Here is a 17,380-nt window from a genome sequence, read left to right on the forward strand (position 1 = left end):
TCGATTCTCGATTTTCTTGTTTTTTTTTCTTGTTATTATTTTATGCCTCATAAAATTTAAATAATATATTTATTATTATTATTATTATTATTATTATTATTATTATAAATATTATTATTATTATTTATTAAGATATATATGGTAATGCCATCTAGTGACTTTTTTTGGTAGCAACAGTGTGCACTATTAAAACAAGCAGTTTATCAGAGCTGTGTGTGGATGGCTGGTGAAACTGCTCATTACATGAAGCTGCAGTTCTTCATCCAACCACTAGCAGCAGCAGCACAAGCCCCGCTCTCTTCACTCAGTCACTACTTCAGTACAGCCCAGCCACGGGCTACAGAGCTCAGCCAGTCCGTTTTTACTGTTTCTGTAAACAAATAAAGGTTTTAACCCCACTAACCGGATAATACAGCTCACTACAGTTCATCTTTCAGCCCAAGCAGCTAACAGCAGCAGGTTAGAACAGCCGACACGGAGGCACTGCTCGGATTACATTATAAACAGTTAGCGCGCTGCTAACCTCAGGATGTTTATAACTACGGAGTTTAGTGGACACACCACGGCCGCCAGGTAAGTCTTTTAAAGGCTACTGAAGACTATTAAAGGCTATTAGAGTGTAACCCCTGGCTCCCAGGGGTTACAAGAGGTTATTGAAAACATTATTGGGGGGCAGAAATCAGTACAGGCTGGTTAGATAAGTGATGTGGGTATTGTCTTATAAATATTTACACATAACTTATATCTCTCCTGAAAAGCTTTTATTTTAGTCAGAAACACGCTTGTGTTTACTTTATCTGAGAGAAAGATGTTTTTTTAATTCAATGGAAAGCAACAGGTGTAGTCAATTATAAGTTTAAGATTTTTAATCCACCTCACTGTGATCTATAGTCAGTGTTCTCAAGTCACACTGACACACGCATTTCAGCGAGTTCACACGCTCTCACCTGCGCGCACCCACCCCTCCGTTAGATACAGATACAAAACCTGCGCGCCCAACCCCCGCCCCCCCTCCCCCGTTGGACAGATAAAAACTGATCACACTCCCGCCGACTGCGCTCATGCAGTGGCTATCTCTATTTAAATGAATAGGATGCGCTGTGTTGGTGCCACGCCATTTGCGTAGCGCGCTGCGCTATTTGCGTAGCGCGCGCGGGAGGGATCGTCGATCCTCTTTTTGACTTCGATACTCGAGATCGTGACCTCATTTCGATTCGATTTCGATAAAATATCGAGATCGTGACACCCCTACTGTTTAATGGTGGTTTAAGACAATAAACTGAACAGGGTGTTCCTGCTGCTAAAACAGCTTGTCCAAAAAAAGCTTCATTTTCAACCATCAGCAATTCCAGTGTGAAAGACGTGGCACCACTGTATTCCCCCCATGGTTTTGGTCATGATAAAAAATGGCTACGGGACATTTACAGCCACTTATTTATACAGTCAAAACTATGGAAATGCAGATGTTACAATAAAATTGTGAGTAACTGATCCATTAATATAAGCCTGATATAACACAATCCTGTGAACTAAATTGTACCAGTTCACTGTAAATAATGACCATGAATGAATCAATAAATTACAAATACTTCAGTACATATGCACATAGGAGTAGTGGTGGGTGATTATGTTTAAAATACGTTCTAAAAAAACTGCTACAATTTACACTCGCATGTTAACCACGGTGCTTTTTATTAGTAGTTTAGTACTGCAATTAAACTGGACACTCTTTGTAATAATGTGTGCAGTTGCTCAATGCACTGACGATATCCATGATATGCTCAGAAACGTATCATCACCATACAATCAAATAGCTGTATTGCCTTTCCTTAAGCACAACCATCAGACATGGATTTAAAAGCTGTTAAATCTATTCTATTAATGTCTATTGGCAAAATATTTCACAATAATTATCTGCCAATATGACTACTATTCCAAACATCAAGCCTCCCAAAAAATCCTATAATATTTATCCACTTTTGGGAAGTGCTAAAGACTAAAAATGAGACTGAGTAAAACAAAAATCAGATCTGGAACAGAACATCCCTCGCCATTGCTATGTAATGTGATAATGCAACTGTTTGCTCATGCAAAGTAAATACAGACATGACAGATGGTTTCAGACATGGCTGCCATCCAAAGTATTTGCTGCAACTCTGTCAAGGGGTGATTCCTGGAATTTTTTGACAGCAGCCCGGTTCACAATGTCTAATCACTGTATTTCTTGAGGGAACCACAGAAACCAGTGATGGGCGTACTTATTAAGGAATCTCTTTTGCAGTCTTAGTTTTATCATCTTAACTACACTGGCTGCATCTACCTACACTTGTTAACTTGGTTTGTAGAATGCTGTTAATTTGGTGAGATGTTATGGCAAATTCTGCACCCTTGCCAAAATCAAAATCCTTTCAAGTCTACACGTGACAAGCAGTTGAATTAAGTAAAATGAGTACAAAAGATTCCCATTGGATTCCTTTTATGTACGTTTATAAATAACCTATACCATTATGTGACGAGCATGCAAGTGAAAATGACATGAATTTTGACACTAGCTCTTTGTTTTCTGCTGTCTGTCTTCTCCTGCAATTGATCCTAAAGCCCAAACAATCTTAAAAAAAAAAAAATAAACTGCAAACATACCAAATTAATGTTTAAAATGATCTGTACCCCCTTCACTCTGACCCCATTTTGGTCCTTTGGTCCAAACTATGGTTTTCGCCTCCCTTCACACTTGGCATTTTGGTTTGAACCAAATGAAAGAGTCACATGTACCAGACCAAACAAGGTAGGTGTGAAAAGTATCCTCCGACTGTTAAAATTGAATCTAAAATGTATGAAATTAATTAAAGGAATATAATAACTGACCAATATTGGAATTACTCATATAAAGATTTCATAATGATTCAGCGCCCTACTTTTATCTCTTGCTTGCACCAACATATGGTTAGTCATTACTGGCAGGAATTTCCCATATATCCCACTCACACAAATAGACCACAGTGGAGAACACCAGTATCCCACACATAAAGAGATGTGTGATTATATAAGTAATATAAGTAGTGCCTGGCTACCAACATAAATATCAGTCACAATATAATGTTAATTATCGCTTATTACAGATTCCATATAAGAGAGCATACATTTATATACAGTACATCAGTACAAATTACATTTTAAAAAAAAATGTATGAATGTGGCAAAAATACATGTTTTGAATTTAATGTAGTACTGTCCAAATGCTGTCCAAAAGGTTTCTGGGCCTGAGGAGTCAAGCACTGCCATGAAGGATGAGTCAATGCCTCTATTATAAAAAATGGTTTGAAATTTGGAGGTGTTAAAAACTCATGAATACAGCTTGAGCTTACATTTTAGCATGAGAATTAGACTATGACATACATTTCCAACATGTAAAAGAGATGTAGACTATTTGGCAGAGACTAAAGAGGGTATTTTGAGAGGTATTTTGGATTGCCAGGTAGATGTAAAGTGGTGACTGACAAGTGTTTTTTCCAAAAATACCTAACAGCAAACAAAGAGCACTTGAAATGATAACCATAACAGCAGTGGCAAAACACGAACATCAACAGAATCAGAATATTTGCAGCTACACATATGGTAACTGGGATATGACCACTAGTCACTAAGCCTAGAATCAATAGAAACTCGTGTCAATAGGCTGTGTATAATAGGAAATCTCACAAAGGACTTCTGGATTTGTCACGGTATGATAAATGGTCACTGACTTTCTCTGTAAATAAACATTCATTTAAACTGGTACATGTCCCAAAGAACAGGAAATGATGCTCAGTGCTGACTTCATAAACACACTCCTGATATCTAAAAGTGATTACCACAGAAATACACTAGAACTAAGCCAGGTTTCAAAGCAGATACAACACCACTATCACAGTCAACCTATTAACACATAAGAAGTGAAACTAAAGCTAAGCCTTTTCTCTGCAAGACAGCTGACCTGTAATTAGGTATGAGAATGCCTTTTGTCTACTAATTGTAAACAACAGTAACTTACCAATAAAATAAATAATGTAAAGAAAACATGATGTAAAATAGCCAAACTTTTATCAAGACAGAAAAACACTAAAGTGCAGAATTTTTAATGGTTGCATACAAACCACTAACCAACAATTAAACATTTACACTAAAAATACCCTTTTAGTTCAAAGTTAACAAATAACAGACTGTTTTCATTAAGGAATATTCCTATTCTCACAATACAGAATGTTTTACATTACAATATCACTGTGTCATGAAATATTGTGTATGATAAGACACTCATAGTGCTGACTTTCTGAAAACACACCTGATGTGTAAGTGTGATAACCACAGACATTCACTGGAACTAAGCTAGGTTTCAAAGCTGATACATAAAGTCTTTGCTACAACTTTATCATGTCACTATTAACAACATAGAACTGAAATTAATGCTTAGCTTTTTATCTGGAAGAAAATACCAAATATCCTATTTTATTGGCATGAAACTTCAATCATTCTTTACCATAACTCATATGCATCTTGTAACCAATGAAGTAATAAATCAGCTGAAATTATAAACTGGTTAAAAAGGTACCTCAGGTAGTGGACGTCCCACCTCTGCAAAGTACTTGATCCAAAAGTGCAACCTAGGCATTACACAGCTCGTCCCAAAGGGAATTTAACTCAGAGAGGAAACAATGCACTACTGCATAACTTAAAACACAGCGGCTACACAAAACTAATTAAATCCGAATAATCACAATAATTACTGCCATTGATAGCAGACGATTTAGCTTAACATGCATAACTCTTGCTTAAATCTATACAAAAATGTAAGGGGTGGTTCTCCTTTCAGGAAATGATGCTTTTGTTGGAGGGTGACCAACATTACTGGCAGTCAGACCCCAATTTTACCGTATGTGCTTTAAGAATCGACCACAGTGTTTGGAGGACACTTTCAGTGCCTCTTTAATGCAGTTTTTCAAAATTCTGCATAAGGATTTCTTCTCAATTGCTTCTCAATTCTGACCACAACTAAAGTAAAGAACATGATCAGTGAATATATACATTATCAATGTCCAAAATTCCTGTTTCTACTACGCTAGTGGAAATGAAAATTCACCCAGCTACCTTACTGATTACATGTTTAGAAAACAGTTCAAACACGAACATACTGGCTAAAGCTCTGCCAAAAGGTGCCACTGCTTAAAATCAACATGTGTTGATTGGTTGCTGTATTGTGAGTAAGGTATTGTTATGTTTTATGCTAAACCTTCTGTCTAAATGTCCACAAAATGGTGGAATATACAAAGCTATCATATATGTTTTGTTAAGTTTTGTTTTGGTTTAAATGTAGGGTGCCAAAACCTTTGCACAAAAGCCCAAACCTTGCACAGACAGTACTGGGAAGCAATGGAGAGAAGCTATTGTTGTCATGTGTAAATGTTAAACTAGTGTTTTAAGATTGAAGCAAAGAGATTTTTTTATCTAAAACTAAAATAAAGAAATAAACAGTGTTATTATTATTATTTAAAGATTTATACAAAGCATTGAGGGATTTTTTCAACTATCTTTTCACATCTGTGATCTTGAAGCCTTCTGCTTCTATGCTTTGCCAAACAGGTTTGCGGAAATCTCCACCCTGCTACGCAGCCACAAGCTCATTTCAGCCAAACCACAGCTATATAAAAAAAAAATGTGGAAATCACAAACATTTATATCTTAACAGTTATGTTAATACAGGGTGTCTACAGGTATGGAGAAATCAAATTTTAGACTTATTTTAAGTATTTAAGTTTACATAATTTACAGTTAGCTTGCAATTACTCTTTTTAGAATAAACCAATATATTTTAAACAAGCAAACAGAAAACTAAACTAAACTTTTCATATACTGCAAACTTGGGGTTACCCAGTCAATTACATTAAATTTACATGTCCTGGGTGCTTGCAATATCCTTCTAATTCAATCTGCTATTAAAAGAGAAATCTAAAATGCCTACAAAATGTGGAAAATAAATAGTACTTTATATGTTGTAAGACAAATGAAACCATTTACTATTTTACTATAAACTAAACATTTTTTTACTAAACTACCTCTAGCCATGCATATTTAACCAATGGGCTTCTGAAAACCAGCTGCTTACTAGCTGATCATACGGTGATCACCCTAAGCAATCGTGAAGGGAAGAAGAAAAAAAAGGTGAGGGGATGATTAACAGGAAATTACACTTCTCACAGCTATCTGACCCATCTGAAAACCTGCCAAGCCAATCTCAAAAGCTGTTGCAATAGTCTACATTTGAATACCCAAGTTCAACAGAAAATTTGAGATAAACAAGAATAGGCACATGAGAATACACCCTAGCAACACTACTTAAAAAATTAATTAATTCAGCAAATTACTCTAAAAAAAAAAAAAAAAAAAAAATCCTAAATTGTCTCTCTACCTGAACTAGTTTGGGCAGTAAAGAATCATGGGAAATATATATGGTTTAGAAAAGAATCATTTTACTCTGCACAACACTCAAAATGAGACTTAGCTAACTCAAAACGAAAGTGAAAGTATTCCGTTTTTTCTTTCAAAACAAGCGTCATAAAAATTTAAAATACTGAACTCTCTTCCTTAACCAGCCAACAATACTCTACTTTAATTAAAGTCCAACTTTAAAAAACATACCACATTAGCATATTAGCGTACATTAAGGGTTAGATTTTTCTAAATAATAATAATAATAATAATAATAATAATAATCAAGGCATGTACCCGCTTTAATCTCACTGGGAAAAACATTATAGAAGAACAATGTTGTTAAATGTAATTGAACTGAATAACTACAGATAAGGGCTTTAGAATAAAGATATACAATATAATTTTTTTAAGATATACACTGTAGTATAAAAAAAAACTCTTTTTTGAACCAGATTTAACCAACAGGCAGTGATTTAACATGTCATGATTTAAATAATAAATTAACAGACGTTTATCTAACATAGTACCGATATCTGGTAGCTAAGGGCTCTGACTTCAGATGATTAGAGTAAAGAACTGACTGGTAAATGAGAGAGTGAATGAATAGACTGGCTAGCCATAAAAAAGTGTTATAAAGGCAAAAGTAAGCATCGATAACACCACAAGAAAAGTGCATATTTTTCACCAACCTAATACACAGTCAACAATAACCAATCAATCTGTGTGAACAGCCAGGGAGAGCAATTGGCTACATTATGCTATCTGTGGCCAACTCGCAATGGACATCAAACAACTTGTGTACATTTGTGGGAGGATCCTTTGAGGTTTAAACTAGTGAGTAAGTGAGATCAGACAAACTTACCGCTGAAAAGTCTTCATTCCTGCCTGATGTAAGGTCGGAGAAATCCATGTCACTGAACATATCCACAGATGTAGAGCTAGGCTGGCACGATCTGAAAGCAACATGTAGAGAAATTGAATAAAACCAGTGAAACAATGTTCACACTGTTACAAGCATTCATCTAACTGAACAGGTGCAGTAATTTCATTTATAAATGGACAAAACAATCATCAGAAAGGTTCAGCTTACACAAGGTAAAACAAAAGTCAGAAAAAAGCGAGCAAACATATGGAAAAGAAGATTCATCCCAAGGGGGAAATAAGACAGCAATGACACATGCACAAGTTTCAGACTTTCATTTTTGTATGACGAGTACACACGGAATATGCATCATGTCCTGTTTTTCTTCAAATCATTGGAGTACACAGGTATGCACACTTCCTTTACCTGTGGGATGTGCCATGTTGAGTTAAAGTAACTGAAACTAACCTACTGATGCCACATATTTCACAGGACAATTTAATAAAATGTGGTCTAAATGTACTGGATTTCTTTGAGGAAGCTGTGCAGTTAAGCCCAGGATGATAAGACATCTATCTCCGCTAGAAGTCCATGCTGAACACATAAAAAAATGAAAAGGCCCAAGTTTATCTGCACACAATATCCCAGTGAGACAGAAGGGAGCCTTTGAACAAAAGATCCAAGTCAGACAGACGTGTGTAATTATACGCATGTCTGTGCATGTTCAGTAGCCAAGCTCTGTGGAGGCTGAACACCACAACCTGCATTGTTACACCACAATGACTCATTTAAAGAACTTACTCTGAACAATATTTTATAGCCCACAAACATTAAAAAATAAGTTAGTTTGCATAACGACTTCCAGTGTGTAATCATGAAGTGTATCTTTCTTTATGCTTTAATCTTTTTGCGTCTGTTTTCTTTCATTTTTATGGACTGCGTGGATGCATTTCTCATCTTAAATTTTGTAAAAAGTTTGTAAAAATTGCAAAGCAATATGTGAGGAAATATTCCATTATTTCCTGTGAAAAGGGAATTTTCATAGCTTTTCTTTAATAGAGATGTTCTAGAAGGCGTATAGTACGGTTGCACATAGCACAGATCCCCTGGGCCCTTCCAGTCTGAGCCAAACCTCAGGTGCTAAACACACAAACACTCAAATTCAGAAAACAAGCCAAAGGTCTCCTCAGGTGTGTGACGCTTCTGGCAGCTTTAGGCACGTCATTGTGTGGAATGCACATTTAGATGCTAAGTTTTAAACTAATATATAATTATTACTATAACAAGGTTATAAGATTGGTTGTCCTCTAATACTTTACCAGTGGTTAAAGGACACTGCTGGCTGGATATTGTTGTTTGTTGGACTATTTTTAGTCTAGAAGTGACACTAATGTTTCTAAAACTCTCTTTGCAGTCTGCAAGCATTGTTCTGGAGTTGAAGGCAGTGTGTAAATCGAGTAGCTTCTCAAATATCAGTCATTTAATCTGAGATTTCTTATCTTGTGACAATCATTCCTAAATTCTCCTGAAATTCTATTAGTGTTCTCCCAACTCCCTATGTAAAACTAATCACGTCCGAATAGGGAAAAAGAAAGAAAATGAAAAACAGAAAAAAAAACCAAGAATAAGAACAGTGTTTAGTCATCACTCACCTCCCAGATTGTTGCATAGGATAGTGCTGGTTATACTGAGGCTGCTGGGAGAATGACTGCCACAAGTTAGCAGAAAACAGCTGACTCTGGAGAGGAAAAGGAAACAAACATCACATTTTTCATAATCTCCTTGGGAATGGACTAATACAACACAGATAAGACACAGATTGTGACATTATAAGGCAATACCCCAGACCATACCATCCCTGCAACATTCCCATACACCCAGTGTGTGCTCAATCTGTGATATTTACACTGTACGTGAACAATGGCCACTGAAATCCTTTCTAATCTGGTGAACCAAGTAACCTCCTACAAACTCCACAAAGTGAAGGAAGTCACCACTTAAGGTTACCATGACAAGGACAGTGGTGCTATAACTCTTTACTGGAGAAGGTTGACGGCCCATTCAAAGCACAAACAGCAGCTGAAGGTAATTACAACATCTAACTGGGAAAAGACAAAGAGGAACAGAAATAGAAACAGAAAAATATGAAAGAAAGAAGGAAAGAGAGACAATTTTCAGGTTCGCAAAGTACATAACGGAATAACAAACTGAAGCGATCTAAGACATTCATCAGAGCTGTTTAAAGGCCAGTCCTGTTTACTTTACAATAGTTAACATCTGCTTCTTTACACATTTTCCATTTAAATATTCACAGATCAGCCACAACAATAACACCAATTCACCCATCAATAGTTTTGTGCTTTGACAATGCAGACATTTAAAAATGCGTCCCTTTTTCCTTTCGTGACTTGTGCTTGTAGTTTAAATACGCAACGTGCTTGACAAATCCACTTTTTCTTGTTTCCTCTTCCCTATGTGTTTTAAGTAGTTGAGAGGAAGTTTGGAAGGGCACGTTAAAAACAGTAGCGAAACTGGACCTTTATGTTGGCGTCAAGCAGACATCACATTACTAAAGAAAAAGTTCAAAGAGTTCAAGTCTCAGAATAGTCTGATATCAGCTTAGGCTGCAAGTTTTAATTATTTTAAGCTTAGCTTGACTACAGCCACTGTTACACTATGGCAAACTGAACTGCGGTGCTTACATATGGTTTAGTCTCAGTCAGACTAATACTGAACCATCAATGGTATGCCTATACATATACTCATAACAGTCACAACAGAGCCACATTTCTACTGTCACAAGACTAAACCGAAGAGCTCAGAACTAAAGTTCACTATGCATAAAGGGCATTCATTGCTGGGTCATACAATTCTGCAACTGAGATTTCATATTGCATCTTACAGTTATGATTTAAGATTACTGTATGATGGGCAAGGGCACAATTACACAATGATATGCTATTCGATTCTACATTTTTCACAATGATTATATATCCTTATACGGCCAAAAAACACATACAATTCTACTGGTCTAGATGAGATCCTACAACCGTGAGTTACATTTAATGTTTCTCATTCTTTTATATTTATATCTTCTTGCTGTACTTGTTGTAACTTTTGCAAGGAAAGTAACGTAATTTCAATACCCTGTATGTCCTGTACATATGCAGTATTGACAATAAAACTACTTGACTTGACTAGGTAACTCTATAACTAAACCAGTAGAAAAGTGTTTATTAATTACCAATTAAAAAGAGAAATTGATAAATTAACACTCAAACAACGTTTTCTGGAACAAACTGCCAAATACCAGAACTATACAACTAGCAATGTATTGCATTTTCCAGAACAAAACAAACGCAGAATGATGTAAGGCTTACACTATGCACTATGAACAAATGACTGTGCTCTTTTTCCTTGAGCTGCTAATACACTGAGAAGTTGTGACTTTGGGGCTTATTTTGCTAAAGGGATAGGCAAAACAATGGTTCTATTTATGAAAGCCTAATCATTTAATTAATCAAAATCAATCTCTCTAATAATGGCTCTAACCTATAGAACCAAAACATTAACATACAATATAATATATTTATTCCTATGAAATGTATGACACATTCACACACTTCATAGAAACATTTTATTTGCCAATATTCTTGATGACCATTAAGATCACCCACCCATTTTCTCCAATATGTGTAATAACTAACGAATAAATGCAAAGGTGTACCTTATAGGTAACCATGTACCGGTAACCCTACATACAGCAAAAAGGAGTTTGAATACCTGCTATTATAAATAAACCTACTTGGGCTGTGTTTACCTTCCTTTTAAATAATAAAAGAGAAGAAAGAGAAGATAAAAGAGAAGAAAAAACACAGAGACATTAACAGAGAGAAAAAGCATCAGGAGTTCAACGTCATCAATGCAAACTGTCTGAGGCAGTTTTACTTTGTAAAGCTTACTGCACTGATGTGAAACCAGATACAGTTGTCCTGTATCTGTATCTTGTCTTGACAAATACCTAGCTACATGGCAGAATGATTCTACAAACAAAAACAGCGTTAGAGCCAGAGCTGTCCTAAAGTTTAAGCTAGGTGTAAGGAGGAATGCAAAAAGAGAGCAAAGAGAGCCCTCATTCTGCATGTCTTACAAGGAAATCCCTGTTTGGGGAAGTTTACCAAAAAGGGATTACACCTAGTCTTAGACTAGGTTTAATCCATGTCCAGAAAATGGACCCTAGCTAGTGTAGATGAACAGATTATATTATTTAGCCATATAGAAAGTCCCACATTACAGTATATTTAAAACTATTATTGTAGCTAGTCAGATTTGTGGTTATAACTATGAGAGCAATGCTGTAGTTCGAAAAAGCTCTATTAAGTAGACATTTACATTTGGGATTCATTTGAAACTCTTGTCCAGAGACACTTCCAGTTTAATCATGTTGGAAAGGAAAGTGAATGTAGTAATAGGAATCTTTCCCAATGACTCTTACTACAATAACAATGCTTAACTGGGCGGGGGATCAAATCCCACTGTGTTGCTCAAATATTTTCACCATATCAACCAGTATCCAGCCTGAATTATAACACTAGTGTATGTGTCAGTCTTACCTCAATGGAGCTGGAGAGTGGAGGACTGGGCACACTGTATTTGGGACTCCCCAGCTGAGGACCCTCCGAGTGCAGGAAGTCCTCCGTGTCCATGACAGCAGATGTGGCAAGAATAGACATCAGGCTCAAAGCAGCGGCTTAGTGACCATCCCAGCCAACTTTTCAAAAAGAGCAATAGATTTCATCATTTTCCAGCCATCTCTGAGGAGATAAAAGAGAAGAAAAAACACAGAGACATTAACAGAGAGAAAAAGCATCAGGAGTTCAACGTCATCAATGCAAACTGTCTGAGGCAGTTTTACTTTGTAAAGCTTACTGCACTGATGTGAAACCAGATACAGCTGTCCTGTATCTGTATCTTGTCTTGACAAATACCTAGCTACATGGCAGAATGATTCTACAAACAAAAACAGCATTAGAGCCAGAGCTGTCCTAAAGTTTAAGCTAGGTGTAAGGAGGAATGCAAAAAGAGAGCAAAGAGAGCCCTCATTCTGCATGTCTTACAAGGAAATCCCTGTTTGGGGAAGTTTACCAAAAAGGGATTACACCTAGTCTTAGACTAGGTTTAATCCATGTCCAGAAAATGGACCCTAGCTAGTGTAGATGAACAGATTATATTATTTAGCCATATAGAAAGTCCCACATTACAGTTGTACACAGACACTAACACGGCAATAACACGAAATGTAAAATTCTTAAAAGCCTTTCTTATATACAGAGACATAAATTAGATATAGTTAGATATATAAAAAATATCGTACAAAAGAAAAAGAAAAAACATAGCAGGAAGTGGTAAATTAAAAAGAAAGTACACAATTAAATACATTTTCATGTATTTAGAAAAAAAAAGACATTAACATGTGCCAGGCAATGTTTGCCTAAAATGACACGTGTAACAGGCATAACTAAATAATAAAACCTGAAACTCAAGTTCTCTGTAATGTAGGTTTTATTTAAATAAACTCTTATTTTAGAGCTTAGCACTAAAACTTTTCTAGTAATGACATCAGATCTACAGATCTAGAAATTCATCCTAACTATTCATGTTATCAGGTAAGTCTGACTAGTTATATGTTCCCATCGATTTAAATGCAATGTCCCCATCTTACATATACTTGCATTTTGTTATTTAAAAAATAATAATAACCAATAATAATATTACAAGTCAAAATTCCAAGTGTAGATATCATTAAATTCAATTTTTTCATCTTATTTACAGACAGGGAGGGCCTAGACATTTTACTAATCAGAGTTATAGTGTAGCTAGACATCCAAAAACAGTTATAATACATATCTGTTAACTTGAGTATTTACTACTTAAAGTATTTTAGCTGTATATGTGAGAGGACACAATTGTTAATCAATGATGACATATGACTAATCTAGTTAACTTTACATTAAGCATACGTGGTCCTGGTAATATAACTATTCAGAATGGTGTTATGGATCTGTAGATTTAGCATTATTAATCTAGCTTATCTAGTAAAATATTTAAAAGCTGTTATCTAAAGAGAAAATGACTACTATCTAGTTAGAAAAACTACATTAGAGAGACCTTGAATTCGTGGATTTGAGTTATATAGATCTGTAACATTACATTTAATATATCTAGCCTAGCTAGCCAGACAAATATATAACATTTCAAAGCTAATATATGAAGTTACAATTACTACTATATAGTAAAACCAACAATAATGAGATCTGTAGATTTTATTGTATGACTAACCTAGCTACTTAGCCAACTAGATAACATATCAAAGCTAATGAAATTAACATGTCTACTAGCAAGTAAAAACTAGCTATGTTAACTACATTAGAGAGGTTTTGGGATCGTGAATTTGAGTTTTTCCTAGCTATCCAGCCAGCTAGAACTATTAATATTGTGGCGTGGAAGAGGAACCCGTTCTAAAACGGCTTGGCGTCTTACTTTTATAGTATTTACAGCAAGGAATTTCAACCCTACTAAACTTTGAAACATGTCAGACCAAGTAGCTAGCATTAGTTATCTGACCTATCTTTGTATAACGTTTAGGGCTACGGACTAGCCAGAATATCTAGGTTAGCTTAAATTATTGTAGCTCGGTTAACTAACGCTAGCTAACTAACCAAGTCAGCTAAGCTTAGCTTAGCTTTTAAAGCTAGCTAGCTGGTTCGTGGTTCTCTATGGGCTGTTAGCTAACTAGCTAGCTAGCATTAAAAGGCTACGTTAGCCAGCCAGGTCTAAATCCTTACCGAACAGCTCGAGTCAGAGCGCTATAACCACATAACTACGGTCTTCCGCGCGCTAATAACACATTTATAAACTACATACTACCTCAGTATGTCCTCACCATATTATACAGCCCGTATTAAACTACCAGGAACAGGTTATCTCCGTTAATCAGCCCGGTTTGTGAGGCAGCAGGGCCGCCGGAGTCTATTGTTTGTGCGGCTAGCCGCTGCTGCTGGTTAGCTTGGTGGCTAACTAACGACATTCGCTCGAGCGCCTCCACCACCACCGCTCGCTCGCGCCGCCGCTTACCGCGCGCGCTCCCCGCTCATTTCCCCGTCATTACCCCGCCGCTGCTCGCCTCTCTGCTGTCGCTGTTTCTCGGTGCGGGCGGAACCGGAGCCTTTACGCCATTATTCTCCCGTGTTTTCTCGGCACGGTTGTTTATCTCACTTCCTGGTCAACGTCGCCATCTTAATTTTTAGGAAGGAGGAATCTTCCGCTGGCGGCGGCGGTGACGTCACGGGCTCACCGGCCACGGCTCGCTTACCGACCAGCGGTGCCAAGCGGAGGAAGGCCGCGTCCCAAACCCACCCCATAATATACTACTAATTTTACCAATAATACTACTGTTACTATAGCTACTACTACTAATACTACCTCTAATACTACTGCTTCTACTACTGCAACTAATACCACTACAAATACTACTGTTACTATAGCTACTACTACTAATAATAATACTGCTGCTGTCACTACTACTAATACTAATATTACTGTTAATACTATTAATATTAATACTACTACTACTATTACTACCAATAGTACTACTAACACTAATACTGCTACTACTTATACTATTATTGCTGTTACTACTATTTGTCTGCTATATACACATATATGCAAAGAGAATTTAAAAGCAGTTTAAGAAACTGAGAACATGATAAATACATGTGTAAAGGTACTACAATAAAATAAAAAGTGTCAAAACTGCATAAAATAAATAAAGCTACACAATTTACTTTTCTGCATATATCTACGTTCAGAGTACATAGTATGAAACTCTGTCTCTTTTTTCAAATATGAAAACAAGTACAAAATCAGATGAGCATTAGTTATTTCAAAAAGTTTTTAATTTTTCATTTATTTGTTTAACTTTATTTATTTTTTACAAGTTGTTTGCAACCCACCCAGAATGTGTCTGTGACCCACTTTTGGGTCCTGACCTACCAGTTGAGAATCCCTGCAATAGACCACCAAAACTGTGTCTTTTTATGTCATCAGTTTAATATGTCATTTCAATGCATTTCCTGCTTTGTGTTTAATGGTACAAGAATTGGATGGAACTGCTCGTCCATGGAAACCCATTCTATGAAGCTCTCTATGCTCTGATGTTCTTGAGCTAACCTTAAGGCCACATGAAGTTTGGAGGTCTGTAGTGATCAACTTCTGCGCGACTTTTGCACACTATGTACCCTGCTCTGTTATTTTACGTTGACAAAGCAAGTTGCTTTTGTTACCACTGTGTTATATCACTGACAGTTGGCTATGGAATATTTAGTAGTGAGGAAATTTCACGACTGGACTTGATGCATAGGTCCTATCACAGTACCACGCTGGAGTTCACTGAGATCCTCCTAAGAGCGACCCATTCTTTTATTAATGTTTGTAGAAGCAGTCTGCATGACTAGGTGCTTGGTTTTATACATCTGTGGCCAGTAAAGTAATTAGAACCTGAGTTTGATGATTTGGATGGGTGAGTGGATTTGGCAGTATAGTGTATATTTAATGTAATTTAGCCTAGTCATATGTTACAATTGATTTACATTCTCGGTAGTGTTAGTAGAGTATGTTGTGCTGGTATGAGTGGACAAGATACAGCAGTGCTGCTGGAGTTTTTTAACACCTTAGTGTCTACATCCCATTACCACTGAGCCGTTACTTAATACAGTTTGGACTAGAGTACTTGCTGCTAAGTTTGCCTTGCGAATACAAACTTCCAAAGACAGGAGGACGCTGTACCTTTATAAAGCAATTCAAACATCTGCATACTTTATACAGTTAGCTACAAACCTCAATTGACCCTCTACAGATTTACAAAATGAGCCCAAACATGAAACACGGTTGGAGTGAAGTGTAGAACCGTGTACCATCATACCATCACTGCTATTACAGTTGGTTTAACCATCATGAAATCATGGGGCGATTTCAGATGGCCAAACACATGACCAACTTCCCCTTTCATATCACGTTTCCAGACTGGGAGGCTTTTGATAGTGAAGTGCTGAGCCATTACTTGAAAAAAAAAAAAATTCCTTTCACTTAACGAGCAGCAGTTAGACTCTAGGGCCACTCTAGAGCTGTAAAATTACACTATATAAAAACACAGCTGTAAATAAATGAGCCTTTCTTTTTTTTCGTTTTTCGTTAATTTTTTCACAATTAAAAATGGAGCAAATGTTCAACTGGTTGCTTATCATGACAATATGTATTATTCATCAAAGTAAAATGCAGAACTAAAGAAAATGTAAGTAAGCTATTCTTAGTTGTTTAAGCTGACCTGTCTTTAAATCTTTCTGTAAATGTATTGAACAAAATGATGTCAGTAATGATGCATTAAAATGGTCAGTTAGGAGAACTTTTGACCAAACTAAGTTGAGTTAAATTTCTACAAAATAATATTTTTTTGAGTTTTTTTTTTTATAATTTTATTTCTAATTTTTCCCATTTTCTCCCCAATTTACACGGCCAATTACCCAACCCACCCATTAGGACTCCCCCTATCACTAGTGATACCTCAACACACCAGGAGGGTGAAGACTAGCACATGGTTCCTCCGATACATGTGAAGTCAGCCACCGCTTCTTTTCGAGCTGCTGCTGATGCAGCATTGCCGAGCAGCCAGCGCGCTTGGAGGAAAGCGCAGCGGCTCGGCTCCGGTACATCAGCTCACAGACGCCCTGTGCTGCAGACATCACCCTAGGAGTGATGTGGGGAGAGAGCGCCATCTACCCACCCAGAGGGAGCAGGGCCAATTTTGCTCCCTCTGAGCGCCTGCAGCTTGATGGCAAAGCTGCATGAGCTGGGGTTCGAACCTGCGACCTCCTGCTCATAGTGGCAGCACTTTAGACTGCTGGACCACTCGGCGCCCTATATTTTTTTTTTTTTTTTTGAGTTAACTCAACTTAGTTGAGTGTCATGTTCTCCTTATTTACATTTTTTAAATTAATC

At 36.8% G+C, this 17,380-nt stretch overlaps 1 protein-coding gene across 4 annotated transcripts in view; it reads right to left on the bottom strand.

Annotated features, from left to right (window-relative positions):
- Nucleotides 1-14,651, bottom strand: part of sbno2a (strawberry notch homolog 2a) — a 36,880-nt gene extending 22,229 nt beyond the window's left edge. For 2 of the 4 annotated variants that reach the window (XM_007235948.4, XM_007235947.4), the window contains exons 1-4: nucleotides 14,462-14,645; nucleotides 11,941-12,141; nucleotides 8,980-9,065; nucleotides 7,328-7,418 (exon numbers count right to left, since the gene is read on the bottom strand). In XM_007235948.4, coding sequence (XP_007236010.3) covers nucleotides 7,328-7,418; nucleotides 8,980-9,065; nucleotides 11,941-12,060 — 297 coding nt within the window. In that variant the 5' untranslated portion in view covers nucleotides 12,061-12,141; nucleotides 14,462-14,645. Of the gene's footprint in view, nucleotides 1-7,327; nucleotides 7,419-8,979; nucleotides 9,066-11,940; nucleotides 12,142-14,270; nucleotides 14,412-14,461 lie in introns of those variants that run through there. The other 2 variants (XM_015602080.3, XM_015602081.3) reach the window with 2 other exon arrangements.
- Between the last annotated feature and the right edge of the window lie 2,729 nt (nucleotides 14,652-17,380).

This window comes from Astyanax mexicanus, chromosome 4 (assembly GCF_023375975.1).
Source record: "Astyanax mexicanus isolate ESR-SI-001 chromosome 4, AstMex3_surface, whole genome shotgun sequence".
In the NCBI taxonomy this organism is placed as follows: domain Eukaryota; kingdom Metazoa; phylum Chordata; class Actinopteri; order Characiformes; family Acestrorhamphidae; genus Astyanax; species Astyanax mexicanus.